This window comes from Varroa destructor, unplaced genomic scaffold (assembly GCF_002443255.2).
Source record: "Varroa destructor unplaced genomic scaffold, Vdes_3.0 BEIS01000004.1, whole genome shotgun sequence".
NCBI classification, from domain to species: domain Eukaryota; kingdom Metazoa; phylum Arthropoda; class Arachnida; order Mesostigmata; family Varroidae; genus Varroa; species Varroa destructor.
In genome coordinates, this window is record NW_019211457.1 from 37043508 (window position 1) to 37064499 (window position 20992).

General features: G+C 45.4%; 1 protein-coding gene and 1 non-coding gene across 8 annotated transcripts in view; one reads left to right on the forward strand and one right to left on the reverse strand.

Moving 5' to 3' along the window:
* Positions 1–20992, forward strand: part of LOC111249806 (uncharacterized) — a 106461-nt gene that overhangs the window by 36646 nt on the left and 48823 nt on the right. For all 7 annotated transcript variants that reach the window (XM_086988493.1, XM_022804146.2, XM_086988494.1 and 4 more), the window contains one exon: positions 13217–13387. In XM_086988493.1, coding sequence (XP_086844619.1) covers positions 13217–13387 — 171 coding nt within the window. The remainder of the gene's footprint in view (positions 1–13216; positions 13388–20992) is intronic.
* LOC147756152 (small nucleolar RNA SNORA5) lies at positions 19496–19586 on the reverse strand. Its single transcript, XR_015327696.1, has one exon. It is a non-coding gene; the product is annotated as a small nucleolar RNA SNORA5 (small nucleolar RNA).

The following is a 20992-nucleotide window of genomic DNA, read 5'->3' on the forward strand; positions in this document are numbered from 1 at the left end:
GTAACTGCTGTAAATACGGGGCTGTCTGGGGGCGCAGTAGTGGATGCAATTGAAACTACAGTTAGCACGTTGAGGTTCAACAGCGATGGTCGATAATAACCAGCGCCACCATGTCATAAACAGTGTTCAGCAAATAGTTGATTATGCAAACACTCGACCAAGGCATTTACTGATTGGCAACACTCCTTTCATCGGTTCACCGGCTCGTGGTCTCTGCTAAAGGCCCGAAAATGAAGTCATGTTGATGCCTGTGTCCTTCTCGCCTACTGCGCGCGGTTCCTCTGCCTGATTTACTCAGGTAGACAGGCAGTGATGACGCTGTTGTGTCCGAACCCTTCTAGTCCTAGATATAATGTAAAGTAATATAATAAAGTTATCCACGCACCGGCTTCGCGGCAGCAGTAATAACAATGCAGACTTAAGCTGTCAACGTATTATAATATTGTGTTATATGACGGGGTTTTCTGCTTTTGATTTGCCCTCACTGCGTTTCCGCTTGACGGCCAAAAGTCCTGCTACTGCTATTATTAGTACTGCTGCTGCTGCTGCTCGCTCGTTGGAAACAGAAAACGAGTCAATTAAGGAGGAACACAGAAGAAACGGAGGCGGAAAGGCGAAAGGAGGATTATCTTTATTGGTTATAACTTGGTTAGCTTCGTTTAGCCCCAGCAGTAGTAAAAACGGTAGAAACTGTCCTAACGGACTTGCCACTGCTGCTTGATCGGCGAAGGAACACAAGGCGGCACAACACAGGACTACCGAAGACGTCCGCCCATGAACATAACTTGTTGTGAACTGCGGAAAAATTCAAAGAACTCGATTTAGTAGCACCAGTCGTACCGATAGCAGCCGCTACCATTCTGAATTCACTCCTATATTTTCCTGATTCCTTTTGCTTGAGATTTCTAAAGCAATTCCATTCGCTCGGTGTCTCGCACTCGGTGTCTTTTTCAATTTGGGACCGATCTCCAGTTGTTCTTAATCGAACTGGTTGCTCCCATTCGTAAAAGCGAAGCTTTGTCCGAGTCCCTATACACAGTCACGCCAGCTAGTACATATAGTATGTTACACTCTTAGTCAACGGCAGCAGGCTGGCTTGTGCTCGCCACGCCGCTGAGGTTGATATTCTGTATATGAAGAACGGTTCGAGGGTGAGGTCGAGCCGCCGCTTAGGTATCAGCTCTGGGCGGTTTTGGGGTGTTTTTTAGGGCTGTTTTCGTCTACCTCTCGTACCACTAAGGAATCGTCTCACTGTGCCACCATCGCGCTTTCTTTAGCTCTTTGTACCGTTCTTCTTTTGCTTTTCAGTTCTTCTGCTGCCGTTTCTCCCTTCAGATCCGTCTCATCTTTCGAATTGACTTTTGTTTCTTTCTTTGACTTGTTCGTGTTCTCTGCTGTCGATGATGGTCTTACACTCCCCAAAAGGACTTCAAAGCAAGTATTCGGTCGAGCACTTCCTCTTGGTGTACGGTGAGAAACTAGTTGTTGCAACTACCCATCTGGCGCACGACTTTTGGCGGACGGATAGCCCAAAAGACTGGCAGACCCAAGGAGCTGCACCTCACACAGGTTCGCCAAAAAAACTTAACTGATGGGGGTACAATTACGATGACAACCACTACTATGCGTGTCCTCTGTGTACGCGGCGTGTGCCAACGATTGTGTGCTGGATGTATTCAGCGAAGAACGACTCCTTTTGCGTCACTCAGCTTCTGATACACACGTAGCACGCTCAGCTCGTACAACTACGTACTCCGAACGGACGCATCTTGGCTATGAAGCTATACGGCTGCGAAGCAAAGTGGTTGAAATCGGCACTTTTGAAGGGCTGGGCGAGCGCCTAAACGAGGGCGAGAACGTCGGGGCAAAAAAAAGAAGAGAAAGAAATTCATGGTCGAGAGCGATGACAGCCGAATCAGAGCAGCTACGCGCCGCACTAGCGGCGTACAGGATGGCTGTGTGCCCGCGTGCCGTGCTAGGAGGACAAATTATGGCATATACTCTTTCTTTATATCTGCGCTAGCGCGATGAAGAGGTGATCGCGTGAGGTTCGGAACACCATAGGAACCAAACCAAACAAATGGGATCCACATCCTCTGACCGAATTGATTTGCTTGATTGGTATTAGCCCACTTCCATCCTATCTTATCGTTCTTCGTTTTCCCCTTGTGGTCCTATTGCTAGCTTGTTTCAGGTAAGATGCTGCCTTCTTTTTTCGCCGGCCTGCATTTTATTTTCATCTTTAAGATGAATAGGAACTAGCTATAATGATGGCGACGACGTGACGGCTGACATATTTCTAAGGTACACAGAGAGTCAAGGGTACCGCCCGTCGGATTGCCTAAGCACTGTCTATGTTCTTCTTTTGTGACATCTGTTCGAACATGTTTGACGAGCGTGTTCTGGTTTGCCAATCATTGTACATATACACCCTCCCTTACGCCGTCATTGTTGACGCTGATGGTGATTTGACGACGATGATGATGATATTTGTCACCTTAATAGTGATTTTTCGTTCGTCATCCATCGCCCCTTTCATCTTCGGGTCTGCATACGGTGGTGCCCGATATAACCCCTAGTTGTCTAGCGCAGTGTGGTATATAATGGCTTCACCGGCGTTCATGTGTTTGCACAGATCCCCGTTCCCTGTTCCGTTTGGCTGTTCGATCCTACTTCGTGCGATCGTCATCTAGGCCATTCCTAGCGCTCGCATGGGCTTAGCCAGCACTTAGGAACACATTAAGTAATATGTACAATCGACGCTGCACATAACTGAGAGACACAGGCCAACGGGCCTTTATACTGTTTCTCATCGTTGATGTTCTTAGGCCAAATTGCAATACAAAACCTCAATAGACTGTTGGCAGGAAGCGTTGCTTTGTACTGAGGGCAGTAGCAAAGCTTTCGGCCTGCTAGGGGAGCATAACCACAGTAGCGTAGCCGCTGTTTCCCAAGCAGCATTCGCGGAGGCACCTACCTCATGGAGGGTAAACAATTCACCCATTGGTTCGGAGCTGCGTGGGGGGAAGAGAATAAGGGGAACCAGCCAGAGTTGAATTGGTGGTTAGGAAACATCTACCAGATACAGTGAAAGCACGATGGCCACCGACTTAGACGGGTCAGGCAAACTAGTAGAGCATGCAAACTCAGGGTGAATGTGGAAGGCTCAAGGCTGATTGCTCCTTGCAGAGCGCTTCTACCCGAGCAGGGCCGTCGACCACAGACCGGCTCCCCTTCACTTGGTTCCTTTATCACCTTAACTTTGTCGAGCAGTACAATCCCGTCCTCCACACATGTTGGGGATCGGGAAAAAGCGCTGTGGCCTGATGCTGTATGTAGACTTCCAGCGTAACCAATGAAATTGATTATTGTATAAATCAAGACGAGAAGGGCGATTCAGAATGCCGCGCAGCTACCGACTGCTGCTAATATAGCTCTTCTACGAAGACTTCAAAGAGTCATAGAGTAAAGCTGACGGAAAGAACGGGCATCGAATGGCACCTTACAAACTAAGGGAGCGAAGAGCGATGTGAAGTTGTCTCAAAAAGAGATAGATAGCTGTGTACAAGAGCCTGCGAGCTGGCTTCACAACGACATCATTCTAGAAATATGGGAATTGCTGAATTGAAGAAAACGACCGGTGCAAATCACCTCAGATTTGGTCTGTGTCCTCCCGAGGCGGCCAGAGCATTATACCGACTATCTGTCTTACCCTATGCAAGAAAAACTGAATTGGGAATAATCAACAACAGCGTAGTAGGACATAGGCGACAGGTGCTGTTCTGAGGATTTGTTGGATTTGCTTCGAACGAAGCTGGAACTGGAGCCGATGAGAAGTGAAGACAGAAGCAAGTTCGATTAACAAGAAGCCTGCAGGCGTTGTACAGCAAACGAATTTAACGAGCCCGTTTTTGATCGGAGAAAAATCTAAAATGGACGTGGCCCTGTGTCGTCAACAATAGGGGACTCTTTGTTGGCTGGCCTAAGCTACTTAAGACCTGTTACATTAGCGAGAAAAGTAAACTAGTACGATTATTGGCCAGTATCTCACCCTTGTTAACTATGTACCCATAACTGCGACGAATGGTTAGCAAGATTTTGCTCGTCCTTTTCTTACTTAAGTTTTGTGCACCCAACGCACGCGCTCTACCAGCTGATTTCCTGTTCGCTATCACTTCACTATGCATCTGTACACCCCTGCACGCAAGTACAAATGCACATAGACTCATAGATCTCTTTCAAATCAGATCCCAGTATCTAATTTCCATACAAGAGTAGATACCGTCGTATAGCGTAGCGTAGTGTGGGTACCACGACAGAACCGTCATCAATCGGGCAACATATATACATAAAGGTTTTAGTTCAGTCGTGGCATCAACATTATTATATGTCTTATTTTCTCTATGTCTAGCTCTGTCTTTATGGACTCGGGCCAGTCTCTTCCCTGCCAGTGCTCATAGCAGTGATATCGCTTTGTTACTAAGCGCTGTTACCAAGTAGCAACAGTCAAAGCCCAGTCAATAAGCGCGTCCTCATTGGTTGCGGACTAAGACCACAAAAGCCTGATGTCCGATGCTCTGATTGTAACTTCAGCTTAGGGCAAGAACACCACGCGAGCTGTGTACCTTCTTGAGCGATACTGTTTTGCCAATGTATTATATACGGAGAAAGAAAAAAAAGGATCGCCCTAATGTGTTAGGGTAGATTATATATCGCAAACTCTACACAAGCAAGGCTCTATGTTTTCATATATCTATGTATATACGTCGACCAAAAGAGAGGTTGTAGAAAGAAGGATCACAAGAATTGCCCCCAAAGGAAGAGTGAAAAGGCCGGATGCGGCCACCATTAATAAAGAAGGACCAGCCGCAACGGCTGCCGAGGCCTCTTTTCTTTAGCCAGGACTTTACTTGCACAGGCGGTTGCTTCTGTGGCGACTTTGGAAGCTTCTCCCGCCTTTGGACCGTAGCTGCGCGATCTCAGAACTCCGAATGGAACTGGATTCCGAATAGGACACGAACCCGACAGATATACTGAGTTCTTGATGAGCATGATGTAAAAAATAGCATTGGGTCAAGGCATAATGTAAATCGCAGCACACGTACTGAAGTAGATTGCCGATGTAGAAGTACACTATATATAAAGTACGCACATACAGGACTCCGATAATACATGGACAGGTCGTAACGATTAGTATAAATAGAAGCTTGTTCTTTCTTGACTGAGTACGATCTTCGTTTTCGATTTTTTTTTCGCCTCGACTATCAGCACTTGTGGGCGACTGGACTGCTGGCAATATGGGGTTTTGCTATACAAAATGAGCCGTCCCATCAACGAGACTGCATATTCCACGCCCGAAGCAGCTACTATTTAGGCTCTTTTTTTTTCTTTGTTCAACTTCCTGCGACCTGTTTCTCTCATACAAAATCGATCACACGATTTCAAGGCGTTCTTTCCATGCATATCTACAGTTATGGCAAGCGATGAATCTAAACTGATATTTTTCGGCGACAGCTACGCTGCTTCATAAGACGCCAAGTTCGCTCTGCATCCCGTGAGCTGGTTCGTCTGTCTTTCCACTCATACATGAACGACATGTCTACCTTTTTTCCTTTGATGCACATCCGTCCTCGTGTCCGCGTTGTTGCATGCAAGCCATTGGTCCTAATCATCGGTTCGGTTCGCGTCGCTTTACGCCTCGTCTAAGTGGGCGAAACATGTGATTACTATACAACTCGTTATCCATGTGATGATACGCTCACTTTTCTATCCGAGTCTAACCGTTGAAATGTCTGGTTTCATCCAATGTAAAATTCAGCCATCTATTTCGACCTACCGGTATCCGCAAAGTGGCAATATAGCAGACCCAAAACATAGTGGAAATCTATAACAGTCCACGCGCACGATCATGATACTCAAACAAACACATACAACATCTTTTCTCTCGCTTGCTCAGATCGGATCTGGTCGTCGTTTTGCTTTTTGTCCTTTCACCGACTTACCGTCTGGTTGACGCGGCTGACCGAATCTGTCAGCTTACTACTGTTGCAGCAGCTAATCTAGATTCTAAGGTGCTGAGCTACATGCGACAGCGACTGATCATTCACTTGATCAAACGACAAGTCGAATTGATTTGTCACTGCACCATTTTTGTCGTTTCAGGTCCGTAAAAAGTTGGTTCCTTATGAAAAACTCCTACTTAGGACGCATACTGTACATTAGGTCACTGCCCGTTTCCTGGCAGCTTCTTAAACTCTTTTTGACTGAAAGTGACGAGCTATATTGGCTGTTGAAAAACTTACTTGTGGCTCAAATATAAATACATAATTTCACATAAAATTCTGTTGAGTTTCTAATAAATAGACTAAACAAGAGCATGTTGCTCTAATGGGTGAACAAATAGGTCAGATATATGGCTAAAAGCCAGTGGTACTCAGATTCGTGTGCAGCGGCGCGCGCTGTGGCAATATAGGCTTCACGTGGAGAAGACGTGAGCCGTCATCCAAACTTATTCAGTATATACTCCGTTGTTGTAAGTGTATAATTTCCAACGCAATTAGCTTCTGAACCCAAGCATTCGATAGAATCGGTGCGGTTGAAAACCCAACCACATCTCAATCTATTTGCACTTCTGCTCGTTCCCCCTACCGCCCTCTACGGGGACGCCGCTCTACCTCCAGCTCCCCCCCACTAGCATGGCTATCACCTGTGGTACACCAACACTACTGCCGCACTAGCGCTATTTGCCGAGCAAATCCCCGATTTACAACTTAATAAATGCAAAAACTTGCCTTCTGCTTTGACTCGACTGTGAGCTGTGGGACGCATGAACCCCGGCCCTCCGCGCGATGGAGAAGCGAACAGTGGCGGGGGAATATCGGCCAGCTACCTCCAACTAGTGGCACCCGTTTAGGCCGCCACGCTGTGCATATTCACTGTACAACGCCTGGTTGTCCGTCGCCTGCCTCGTGCATAGTCCAATGCGGCCGTTAATGAACTCACATTCTCGCTGTCAAAAGTCGCTTGCAGTACCTTTTTTGCGCCCATTCAAGCAATTATAGTACATACATAAGGGGTTCTTCTATGTAACCGCTGTAATTGTAAGCTGGGCAGGAAGAAGAGCGACCAAGTGAATAAAAATGATATTAAGCGTCACCGAAAAATCAGCTGCCTCCGCGCAGCCAGTCAGGCAGATCAGTCAATGATTGTAACTAAATGGTTTAGCGTTTCGTTCCATGTTGCTACATAGAACAGCTGTTTAAAATAGGTCAGTTAGAACGAAATTGAAAACGAATTTGATCTATGTTATTTACACATCGATACAGGGTAAAGGCTATATTTATTGATATAGTCAGTAATGTATGTAAATATTCGTGTATACGACTATTTACATGTATTATATAGCACAACATGGATGCGCGAAAAAATTCTTAAAAGATGCTTACTTCAATTACCGCATACGAAGTGACGAACCCCCGAGGCCTGTCTCGCCGCAACGAGCAGTCGTTTCGCTGGCTCAGCCGGTTTGCTGCTACTGATGTGCTCTTTCCTCTTCTATCATAAGTGGAGGAATTGATTATAAAAGCAGTGTCGTCGTCGTCGTCGTCGTCGACAGATGACCTACCCAGCAGGCGTCGCCAACTCGGAGCTAGCACGCGTGTGCCGCCGAGAGCCGATGGCGTGAGCAAATTTAAGTAAATTTGTCATTATTAGAAGCGAAAGAAAATTTTAATTTCTGAAAAATAACCGACTGGTTTCGCTCGTTCGTTCGTTCCCTAGTATATTACTGCGGTTCCGTTCCTTGTCTCCGTGTATTTTTGCTGGCTCTGCACACATTTCGGCATGGGAGCAGGTACGGGCCAGCATGCATTTAAATATCGCCGCTTTTCATATCCTGCCAGCTTAGAAGTCAGTCAAACAGCAACAGCGGTAGCAGATCAGACCATACGTAGGGCCTGCAGGCTCATTCGAGGCGAACGCTGACCCAGCCCCCCTTCCATCGTCAGTTGGCGGCCACAATGAGAGGGCTGTCCATTTTAAAGAAAAAGAAAGTAGAAAGCTTAAAACTAAAGTATTCGTCACCAAAATGGGACCTGGCTAAGTGTGCCCATTCGACTGATGATATGCCAATGGCCTAGACTGTTCCGAAGGAAGAGAGATGGACACACTAAGGCATCATGATGTACTGAAGCACTCCTATGTAGGCTTTTCCCAATTTGTTGCACTTAGTAATAAAAAACGTCTGTATCTATCGCAATCAGATTCCTGTATCGAAACGCAAGCAAACGTTTTTATATAGGTCAGCATTAAATCTTCGAGGCGTAATGCGAATAAGCCTCAGCATCTGTTTTTAAAGAACGCTAGTTGTGTGAATGTCAGGGTAGAATCCCTTAAGATGTGCATATGCTGTTTTTATCTTTGTATATGTGTGCACTCTTTCTATAATGTGCAAGTGAGTTTATAAAATATAGCAAAGAAATACTTTCGCCGAAGAGACAGGATCCCCACTGGGAGAGGTGACATACTCATTGCGATTCTACGGCTCGCTTATGTCTGCCGCAGCTCAAAACTTCGCAGACGGCGCTTCGCACCCTCTTATATCAAAATCAACATCGATGTAGTTGCTTCTGTGGTCCCGTATAGTAAGTCCTCGGCGCACTATGCGTCCACCTCTCTACTGGTAGCAGACCCATCATTATGTCACGGTCGCCAACCTCGAAGAGGTGTCGTCATTTTCGACGCAAAAGAATCAAGAGGCAAGGAAAACAAGAAGACGAAAAGATTGAAGAGGAACTGCCAGCAAAAGCTGCTGCTGCAAGCGGACAAGTAGGGGGGGGGGGGGACGAGGGGGCACGGAGCACGGACCTGACCTCGACGTTGTGCTTGCCCCATCCGCCGCCGTGGTCGAGCCATCGCTGTTGTTGTTATCGTCATCCGCCATTGAGATCTCGGTTTTTGGCTTGAATGAGCTATGGTTCGCCAGTCAACCGACGAAACAAACTGTCTCTACACTCATTGTCCCTTTTTCCTTGTTCGCAGTTCTTTCTTTCTTAGCAATACAATGTACCAATGGGTTGAATTGGGACGCGTCGTCGAGTCCTGTTGAGTTTTGTCCCCTGCTCGAACCAAACAGGATTGAAGAGGGTCCATTGTGCAGCCATGACGTTTGCCGCTGCTGCTGCTACTACTACTGTGACTGCCGCTGTTCATCGATGATGGCATTGACGGAAACACCATCATCACTACCACCGCCGTCGCCGCCGCTGCAATAGAGTAGCGCTACTGTCGACAGCATCCACAAGACAACGTTTGACATCAACATTGTCACGTTGCTGCCTTTTGTAACTGAAAAAGCGAAACGGGTCACGAGTGAGCAACGGGCGACAGAGAGACAGTGAGCGAATGTCCTCAACGTTTTACCATTTCTAAGAGTGAAACTAGACCATGGTTGGTCCTACGGTAAATGTACTGGCGCGCAGTTGACTAGTCGAGATTACCTGAATCGACTAGGACAAACGTGCAGAGCAATAGAATTCGTTAAACACATGATTCATAACACATGTCAGCGTGAATTGTACTAGGTGCCACTGATCGCTCGGCCATTTTCGCTAGTTTCTCGGCTAACAATAGGATCTACAACAGTATTACAATAGAATTTGCGAACGTATTCTCTCCCGTTTTTCGAAGAAAGTACATTTGAAAAAAGAAAGCAGCTCAAGGCGAGGTTCGTTTATGTTGTCACCTTCGTCGCATTGTTCATTATAAACAGATTTGTAACGTTTTGCTGAAATTAACTATTACATCCATGTATATACAACATTACATCAAGCGCTACAAGGATAATGGCAAATTCACTCATACAAATTAGCCACTATAGCTCTCTATTTAATGGGAAACGTCGTCGACGCGGTTAAGCTATCTGGACTTTCCCTATTCTCGTTTCCCGACAAAATGTCTTTCTTTTTTTTTATCCTTCAGATATCTGAATCCATCGAAATGTCCACCATTGCTGGACGTTGTCTATATCAGCATCTGTATCTTTATCAACTATTCTACTTCTGATATTCAGTTGTGTTAATGGTGCAAACGCGCTTGACCATTTTCCGCTGGCGGTGCTACACTACCACCATCCATCGTTTTCGCTATGAGATGGCACCTTGTTGAAACTGTCGAAAACGAACTCTTCTGGCGTCTCTTGTTCACGATGCTGTTATCACAGTCGCTGCTGTTGCTAATGGCGATGTTCACTGAAATAATCTATATACGTATTACTAAGGAGTAGCTAGGCAGCTTAACAAGCGAAAAGGACCAGTGGTACTTTTTACGCTCTCAGGCATTATTTTTTTTTCCCTCCTTTTTAACTAAATCTTTGGCGTCCTCTTCGCGATTCTGGACTTCTTGCCCTCCGTCTGCCTTTCGGCAAATCTTTGTCCAGTTGCGGCGGTAGCGTCTCAATTTTATTTTTTCCTTCCGTTCCGACTCAGTGTGGGATGCTGTTTTAGTGCCAGCCTAATCATGGTCTGCCTGCTTCATTTAGTCAGGCAGAGCAGAACGAACATTTATAGAAAGAATCAACGCTTTTAACAACGCACGTCGAAGCCTCAATGGAAAATAACTGCTGTATCGTTAATTAAATTGAATTATTATAATTTTATATGATCTTTGTCGGCCTTTTTAGTGCTGGCGTCCGGGGAGAAAAGGACGAGAGTGAACAGTTGCATGTGCCTTCATCGTCGCCATTCGCCCGGCAAGGAATATAATAAACGCAAGTTCTATATTCAACGTATCAATGGTTACAGACGCTGGAACCAGGAGGGCAAAAAAAAGAGACGCCATTGACTCAAATTAAGCCACTTATACACACACAGACACGTATGGGCGTCCCGTCACTCTGCATGGGGATGGAATGGCTTTAAAGTTAGTACGTCGATGTAGCTAAGCCATACCGCATTCGTTCGAATCGTGAAAGGTCCAACGGGTAGAGCGGTGAGTTTTCAGGCATCATTCAAATGAGTGTGTGATCAACAGTAGCAATCATCTCCCTGCTTATCTATCGTTCAATCTTGCTTTGATGAAGCCAAGGCTTCTTATGAAGATAGTACGTTTAGCGGTGTAAAGTTCCTATTGTCTGTTGACGCAAAAAGCGCGGCCTTGCTCAGGAATCAAAAACAAAAAGATATAAGCTCGGCAGACAAAGGTCAATAATTTCGACGAATTCAAATCGCTATTGGCGCGTTCATTAATCGTTGAAAAAAGGACAAAAGGCATTTAGGACCATTCGCTGTTAAGGTCGCAACGCCAGGTTCTTTGTTACGAGTCGGAAGGATGATTGCGCATATGCGCTTCCGATAACCCACCTGGACGCGTGCAATTAACCAAACAATATTCAATAGTAGCTATGAGTTTGTGAATTTGAATTAAGCACTCTGTTGATTAAGAACAGCTGATGCCGCCGCGCGAGTTCGCATGAGCGAACGTAATCACATCATTGACCGATCTTTTATTGCTTCGGAACGAAGGATTTTTCCAGACCACGCCCTGTGCAGGAACTTCGAAGTTGCACGGCTTTGTTACACACCGTTTTCTATTAGGCAGGTGATTATGCCTTTGCTGGGTAACGCAGTCAGCTGTACTCATTCCGTCATCATTTCTATTTTTATTCAAGCTTCGAATTTTGATGATCTCCTACTTCTCTGATCAAGTAGAACGGCAGTACCAACAGTAACAGCGGTGGAGTGCTGCTACCGTTATGTATGCTCATACAAGCTTTGCAGCTACAGCCAGTGCAACACAATAGTTGCACTGGCTGTAGCTGCAAAGGACGGTCGCTTCAACGACGCGCGACTCCCGGACAGGTCAGATTAGCAGAAGTAGGCCTTATTTTCCAATCAGTACCTACGTGTGTACTATCCGACGTTGCTCGTGTCACTTTTGGTTACCGTAAGCTTTTCTCTTTATTGCGCTCACTTGTCGCCCATTGGCCCTGCTGATCACTGGCCGGCTTTGGCCTTGGTTAGAGTGATCTAGCACTGTTACGGCCTGTTGGTGTAGTTTCTTTTACGACACGAAAACGCAGACTTCTTGTTAACTGTCCCCCCGTTTGCGTAAGGTATCTTCCTTTATCGATCTCCCACTTCTATCTTCGCCTCTCTTCATGTTCCTTCTTCACTGTTGTCGTCCACTGCTCAGATCGCGCTTCCCGATTCTCTCTTCGGCGCTCTCGATTACTCCTTCTTTATTTTGGCACTTCGTCAAATTTACGTCGGTTCTTTTTCTGTCACCTAGTGCGTCCCTAAATTGCTCGTTAGAACTTCTGTTCTTCCTGCTGTCCGCTCTTATTGGCTTCAATAGTGTGGCCGCTGTCAGTCTCGTGCTGCGGACGTTCTCTAAATATGGCCATCTCCGCTTTATGGTGATTGCCGCGTTTAAATCAAAGACGAAACACTAAACATTCTGATGAAACGAGCCCAATGTGGAGTCGGAGAGACGAGAATCAGGCCCGAAAGAATCGCCCAGGAAGCGCCAATAAACTAACATTAAAATTCGAGGTACAGAACGTCCGGTCAGAAGCATCAGTTAACCGTGGTAGAATTAAGCAGCACTTCAGACCCGATTAGCTTCATGAAAGCCAGATGGGGCGCAGTTATCGTCAAATGAATCTTCCTTACTCACTCATCGATGTACGCTATTTTACTTAAAAGCATCCTCACATTCTTCAAGATGAGATTCCTCATCAAAAAAGGTAGCGATGCTTTAATGTTCAGTTGCTCAATCATTCTAGAGCTGCAATTGTAAGAGATACGGACCATGCGATGTAGACGAGTGGATGATTGTTATAAATAATAACAATAAAGGAGTACAAAAAGAAGACACGAGCTTTGGCATAATGAAGAAAAGTTTCGGTTTGACGTGCTCGTTCTTGGCTTTGTTAGTAGATCATGATCATTGCGAGAATAAGATGAGTAAATCGAATGGGGTGGTCAGGGGAACGATAGTCATCAGGCGAATGATTGATTGACCAAATACGACTGACAAATGATTATATCGACGACACATTGCTTCACGTATATCGGTAAAGTTGTTAGCGTTTGACGACAATCCTAAGACTGACCTACCAGCTTAAATAGGCAAGCGCAAATTTTCTAATAATTAAATAACCATAAGGATAGAACAGAAGATAGCTAAGTGTGCCGTTCATTCTTCATCTGAATTACAGATGGCTTCGAAGAGGAAGAGTCCTCCCACAAAGCTCCACACCCCTAACCATTCAAACCCCAACGGAGAGGAAACTGAGCTTAACAACAACAACAACAACAACAACAACAACAATAATCACAACGGAAGCCTTACCGGAAGTGGACGTAACTCGCCTGAGAGCACTCAACTCGTAAGTAATTATGTAGTTACGTTTTACTTCGATTGAGTAACTTTATCAGGCAATAGTTTATCACCCACTCCATCTCCTAAAGGCTACTCTGAGCATTGACTATTTAGATTTACAAGCACGTAAATATGAAATCACTGGAGAAAGTATGACGACTAAGTTTGTACCAGTACAATTATAATGCGTTTCGTTCTGCAAACGATTTATGTAAGGTCAAAGATTCGAGCAGTTGCTTTGTTTTTTTTTTTTATACATTATTCTACACAGTCGCACATGTTTGTTTTCTATTTAGAGCTCAAACGAAAGCCGTTTTTATTGGAACGCTAATAAGGGGTCCGTGTATTGCAATGTGATAATTGTATTATTAGAAGTATCGATGATCGCACCGACGAAAAGACGCGTTGGCATTTTGCTTATAGCTAATTTGTCATCTCTGAAAACCTCCAGCAGGGACATGAGTCATACGAGGAGGCTGCGTATGTGCAGCCTTTAAAGTGTGCTCCAGGCCTGGGAGCATATACCGATCCTCGTAGAAAACGATGGGGCCGACATTGTAGCTGGGATCTGGCCGATGATGAAGATAGCACTTAACAATTTTGCAGGCCTTATGAAGGAGCTCGTCGTTCTCGCAGTTGAGGTGTTCGCGTTTGGCGGCCCACGCAAATTTGAAGACGACAAAGAACGACGGTGACTGAATAAGGTTTCGCAATGCAGTTTCATCGTTAGAGTGTACTGTTGTTGTCTATAACAGCGACGTTATTATTTACTTGCTCGCTGCTGGCAGTATTGTAAATCTTATATCATTAGCCCAATTGAATGACTATAGAGCGTCTTTTGATTTAATCTATTCCGTGTCTTTATGTGTTATTATCATGTGCGTCTAACGCGTCTACATCTAACTTTTATGCTGAATACGCGAACCTGCGATACCCCCACAGCAGGGAGGAGGAGGAGGGGGGGGGGGAGTAGTAATCGTAGAGTTGGAATCTGATACAAACAGCAATCAACATCGGGTTAAAAGATCTGGTTCGTTGACAGAACTGGAGAAAAAATATTTAGCATCTTGTTAGGCAAAAGCAAGACATGCCCCCTGATCTGTCTTCTTTTCTCAGGTGGCCCAGCAGTTGTCGAATCTCGAGATTGTGATCTTCAGATGTCATCTAACCGTAAAGCTGCTCTTCCTTTGGAACTTAAGTCTTGGCTTTTATCTGCCCGTTTTTCCACTTGGGCCTTTATTTTCCTTGTCCTACTCAACTCTCTGGCTCCAGTGTTCTTTTGTGGTTGAATGTTTGATTGTTTCGGTTTGTCTGTGTACGTTCGCTTTTGTGATACAGCCGTAGTCTACATGAGCGTTCTTCGACCGTTAATCCCTAAGCTCAATAAAGTCGTTCGTCTGAATGTTTCTCTAAGAAAGGGAGCAGACGGGGGAAGGGCGGGCGGGCGGGCGGGCGGACGGACGGACCGACCGACCAACGGACGGATGGGAAGATATTGCTCGTGACACTGAGTCGAGAGATCAAACTTTTACGAGTTTATCAACGACTAAACTAAAACCGAAATGCGTCTAGAGTCGAATAAAACGCAAGCAGATCTCCTGACTGAGTTTACTGTTGTCGAACGAGCTGATTCGTTGTGGATAGTAGCCATACAACTTACTATTGTATACACAGGGCAAGTGATTGGAGAACGGCGCATTATGTGTATACAAGGGTAAATCTAAACGACGATTATAATAGCGACCACACACAAGAGCACAAATAACTTCAAGCATATCGGCAGCGATCGCAAGGCTAACGGGAGCAGCCTTAACAGTAACGATGCCTGTAGAGGATGTCATGGAAGTTTAAACATCCGTCCGCTAGTACAACAAAGTGAAGATAGTGACAACCAGTAATTATCGTGGTCAGGGCTTGCTTCACTGATTGGCTGGCTTCTTTCCCTATTTGATTCAAATCCTGTTAGGCCAAATCAGACGCAGACAGCGCACCTGTTCCGAGTCGAACCTACATTTTAGACCTAGTCGCTTACATATGTTGTTCAACCTGCATACGAAGATGCTCACGTAAAGGTGATTAGAGTATCCATGATCTATCTAATCTAAATGTATTATCATCGCTGGACCTTTTAAAGCGGCGTTCTCCTGACCTATTGACGGTACGGTCGTCTCGTGGACGTGCTAGAGCTAACATTAGAAGAAAATCTTCCTTAGTATAGAACGAAAGCATACAGACTAATTCAAGGTACGCGATTTATCTAGCGAGGCACGTTCGAATTGTAGTTATTATTATTACTAGTGTGTGTGTTTTTTTGTTCGTCAAAAGCAGAGATCGACGTTACTTTTCACAGCAGTAATTTCAATTGTGGCTCGTAAAGCATTCTGACGACGTATATTATCATCGCATCGTGTCGGGCTCGTCGGCGACAAAGCTTCGTTCGACGTATCATAGAGCGTCGCACCTTGCCTGCTCGCTCTGAGACTAAGCCATGAGATTCGGGTTCGTTGTTATCTTCCATAACATTGAAAAATGTATGCCGAAGCGACAAATATCGATACGTTTACTGCCATTGGTCCCGACACCGCCACTGTTGATGTTGTATGATAACATCTTTTAATTTGACGCGGCGCAAGCTGGCAACTATCGCCACGCTCGTAGAACTATGCATGCATGCACGCACGCACGCATGTGTGTGCGTCCGCATATAGCTCATACGAAGAAAAACTGTTGTTGGTATTCGGTGATGGTTTTCGCTGCTGGTGCTGTATCTTTATTTCGTCAGTGAATCTTGATCGAAATTAATTCTTCTACGAACCCCCATAAGACACCTTCGTTGAAAGTGCTGCAAAATATAATAGTCGTCGCGACCCATGTTGCCTCTACCGAGCAGAAGGTGATGATGGTGATGCTACTTTTGCGTAGCATCGTAGACGTTCTTTATTTTACAGATACCGTATCCAGATACCCTCGATCTGCGCTTTGATCTCTTGCTGCTGCTGCTGCTGCTGTTGCATAGCAATAGCGCAACCGGCGCGCGGATACCTGCAGAATCATCTGTCTGACTGCGACGGCTTCCGATTAGCTTTTTTCTCCGTTCGATCGTTGTTTCATTCAACATTTCCAATATTCTGCTATTGTCGATGAGACGCACTAGAGACAGTTTGCGCATTGCACCAAGCCGAACGTGCCACTCACTGACGTGAACGGGCTTCCTTTGTTCGCCTGCGCTCACACCTACGATAGTTCCGCTATCAGCATCTCTAATGGTCCGATCAAGCATCTTATAATTCGTTGAAGGTGTCACCATTTTAACGAAAGGACCGGTAGAACAGCGCCATGTGCGCGACCGCTAGCCGATACGGAACGCCGCCATGTAAATAGGTCTGTGCTGCCACCTAGATGTCAGTGTGCATCACGAACGTAGCGCTATTAGAACACGAATCTTTACTATGCCGTTATTTAAGTCAAGTGTGAAAAAAAGATTGACGGTAATTATTTGTATTGCAGTTCGCCATTGATCATTCTGTCCGAAGTCCACAGGTTTCTATTATTGCTTGTTCAACATAGATGCGATTACAGGTAGGGGGATGAATAAACTGAACAGCAGTTAAAGATTCTCTCTGAAGAGCTCGTTCAATGTTATCTCAGCATTACTATTACCTTTCTATTAAACGCATGGCGAAGTACGGATGGATGCGTATGTTGAGGTAATTATAGCAGTATGATCTTTTTGAGCCCAGAAGCCTTTGAGACATTCTTCGAATCGAAACGACAAAATTCATCGACGCCAGCGCCGAGAAATTAGTACAAGCGTGTAGATAGACTGTGCTTTCTTAGAGGAGCCTCTCTTCGATGGGATCCTTCAGTAAGAACGTGTTGTTTTTTGTTATCATTGTCTTCCCTGAGGACCTTCACTCCCGGGTTTCCTAGGTACAAATAACACTGATATGATGGACCGGTCGTCATCGCGGGGGGCTACCCCACTTGTGGATGATATTGCGCTCACGGGACCTTTCTGGTGCCTATAACTTTACTAACTGTTGCTATTGTTTTCGGTCTTGCGGCTTTTTTTTTGTGGGGTCGGCCTTCGGCTTCTATTCTCTGCACTCTTATTTTCACCAAAATGTAGACACACACAGACACACACATATATTTTTTTCATGATCCATCAGCAGTAGCTATGGCACCCCTTGTGTGCCACAATCTTATTTTTTTTTTTATATTGCCGCAAGCTCCGCTATGACGCTTATGCGATAACTCCTGCTACTGGCACCGTTTGATAGTGGTGGTGATGGTAATAATGTTAACTTACCCTATAGACGTTCCGGCCAGCGTGTAGCGCCTACTGATTTATGTTACGGGTAAAGGATGCTGCTAATAGAACCACTGGCGACGATGAAGAATCGCGGTCCGACGTTGCGTGCCATCGAAGTATCACCACTATTTTGACCAGCAAACTTCATCCTTTAAGGATGTTATCCGCCTCATGACGGTGCCATCCTGCGAGAGATCTTCTCAGCCGCTGCAAACAAGTTGACAACCCACTCCGTATCGGAGCAGACATACGAACAACAGTTGTATTTAGCAATGGGGTATCATAAGATCCTTACGAAGCAGAAAGACGCTGCTTTTTAGAAGATTTAGTATGAGCAGCGGGGAAAGCGGATACTTGCGATGATGTAAATACATCCCCCGTGATACGCGCTTGACCTAGCGCTGTAATGCAGCATAGTAGCTTTTACGTTGAAACAGTATCACCATCGGGACGCGTAACGTTATACTTCTGTTATGCTAGTCAGCGCTTCTTTTGATCAAGTGCATATTGTTTCTGTGACTCTTGTATGATTTTTATGCCGTCGATGGCAGGTGATGCCGGAAGCAGAGTATGTCTAAGCGCTTTAGCATTGCAAACCCGCCTGGTAACAGTCTACCTGCGGAATTGTCGTCGATGCTGACTGCTAACTTTAGATTTCTGCCGGTCCATGACACGGTGGTCACCTGTAATGAGCCGAGAACGCCGAAAAACCGCCTATCAGAGATCCATGTCTTCTCGCATTCCTGCTACTACTGGTATTCGATCAGGCATTAGATGAATATGTCGGACCTCTCCGATCAGCATGCGGCGGTCAAAACTATGATGGTGATGCGCCAGAATAGCTATCGGAGAAGAAGCATCAGCTACAATCAGATGATTATTATTATTGAAGAAGGGTCCCTCGTCTATGATACTTTTCTGTTGTTGTTGTGGTGGCCCAAGGCATATAGAACTGACTACCCCCTGGAGGGCTAGGGTCCATTAGTGCGTCCAAATCTCCCGTTCATCCCGCCGGCGCTGCCATTGTCACTGTAAGTGTTGCCGTACGCATTACGTGGCTCGCGTGCCCTGTTCGAGTGTTCTATCCTCCCCCATGACCCGTTGATATGACCCTTTTGTCCTTAATAATGTGATAGTGATATACACATTAGGCCTTCAGGCTTTCTGTATTTGAAGGAGGTTTCTCACAAAGGCACGGGCCGACAACATATTCGACGAGCAACGAATAGTACGTAAGCGGCAAGACGTAACTATCGACAACTCAGATCCAGCAGTGCGTGATCGTTAGAGTTCGAACGATAAAAATACAATAAAAATAGTCAGAGGAGGCAAAATCGCTTCGAAAATTATTTTTCGTTGACACGTATAGCTATTGATTTGCCGCCTGCAAGCAGATCGGTCGATTAACTGATCGGCCGTAATGATGCACCGGCAAAAGGAAACCTGCGAGAACTTTAATCATAGCGAACAGGGATAGCGTGCTATTGGAAAGCTTTTGAGCGTCAAAATCATATTGAAATGGTTGGAATCTTATTGTATAATCTTTTACCGAAAAAGAGAAACGTGATTATCGACCATTTACAATATAGATAGCCGATTTTATATTATTCTTCACAACAGAACAGCCGGTCGACGTGGAGTTCAACCAGACAAACTACTCCGACGTAATAGTAACGCCTTACTTATACATATTTATATAGTATATATATCGATATAGTAGGAAACCCAACGAAGAATTAACTCTCTAGCTAGCGATGTGGGCTCCAATGATGAATGGTTAGGCCGACTTTGGCAAATGAATTTTTTCGTGTACACGGCTACCTTCTTCCGAGGTCGTCAGGTACAGTTCCTGGTTGAAAGAGACCAGGAACTGAATTTGCTTCGAACCCCAGTGATACAGCGCGTGAGAAAGGATAGTTGTCTTTCTCATGTCACAGAACTCATGTCGTTAATTTGTTATCAATAATTTTTATAAAAGCACTCGTGCTATCGTATCACACTCGTCCGTTATTGCCGTTCCTTTCGCTTCGATCCTTCGACATCCTTCTGTTCTTTGCTTTTACTGCGTTTTCGAACGAAATAACTTTTTCCCTTGGTTAGAAAAAGCATCATTGCTTTTTTTTACACAAAATTATGAAACAACACTAACTCTAATGCAATACGTGCCATCGCGTGGACCAATCAGGCAGGAAATTAGTAATTATTAAGGTACTTGCCACCTCACCAAACCATGCTCTGCTGTGTCAGAGTATACGGAACGTATGATTGACACGATGTCGTTTGCCTTCGGTCTGATTCCTTCGTCTCAGCTGTTAACCGCTGCAGTTGTAATCGGCTGTCATATCGGTGCCGCTGCTGTTGTTGTCACAGATAGATTCGTGTGCTATTGTTGCCTCTTTTTTTGTTGTTGGTTTTTTCTTGTTTTTGCGACAGTGACGTGACGTTAACTGTGGGCTGCTAGGGTTACCCATCTTCAATCTTGCCGTCTGTCTGTTTTGATGTAGCGCAGGGGGAATGGGGGATGAGGCATGACCTTTAACCTATTGCGGCCCTTCGGTTGACGGCTCATTGATAAGAGGAGTGCTTCTTCAGTTGCTACGGCCAAAACTTTTCTTTTCCGCCTGCAGGCTTGTTCCTGTTGCTGCAGACGCTATTATCACTGCAGTGGCGCATATGGTCGAGCGTTCGAATCCACGAACGTTTAAATTCGGTCTTCAGGGGAGAGATCGAGAGCCTTTAGCTGCTGTTTCAGCTGATGGTTCCTTGGCTCGTTGCTACCTCGCTGCGCGTTACTCCTGCGCGGATTCGTAGAGCTCCTTACTAAGATTTATGCGTTTCGAAAGAGCTCTTCCATCTATTGTATCCGTCGTCGTTGCCAACTCCGGTGTCTGCGGGTCATTATCTGATTTCGACGAATATAGCCAAGCAAGTTAAAGCAGCGGCAGGGGGAAATGAGGCGGAGGTAGATGCTGCCGCTGACGGGAACGACAACGGAACGTTACGAGTTACGGTTATCTATTCTATGAATAGACAGTGTAGAGCGGAGACTCTATGAGCAACGATGTTTGATTAACATTCAAAATTAAGCGCCGTCCGTCTCGCTGTGTCGCCGACCTCCTGCTTCGCCGCAGTCGTCGTGCAATCTATTGATGATTTCATTTCTGCCGCAAGTCCTTGATAGGTGACTCGCTCGAATCATTTAGGAAGTAATGTCTGCTATCAGCCCGTGTATTATGATCATATTTCTACCCATCTACACCCTACATGCACGCATATTCAGCAGTCGTATAACGTGGT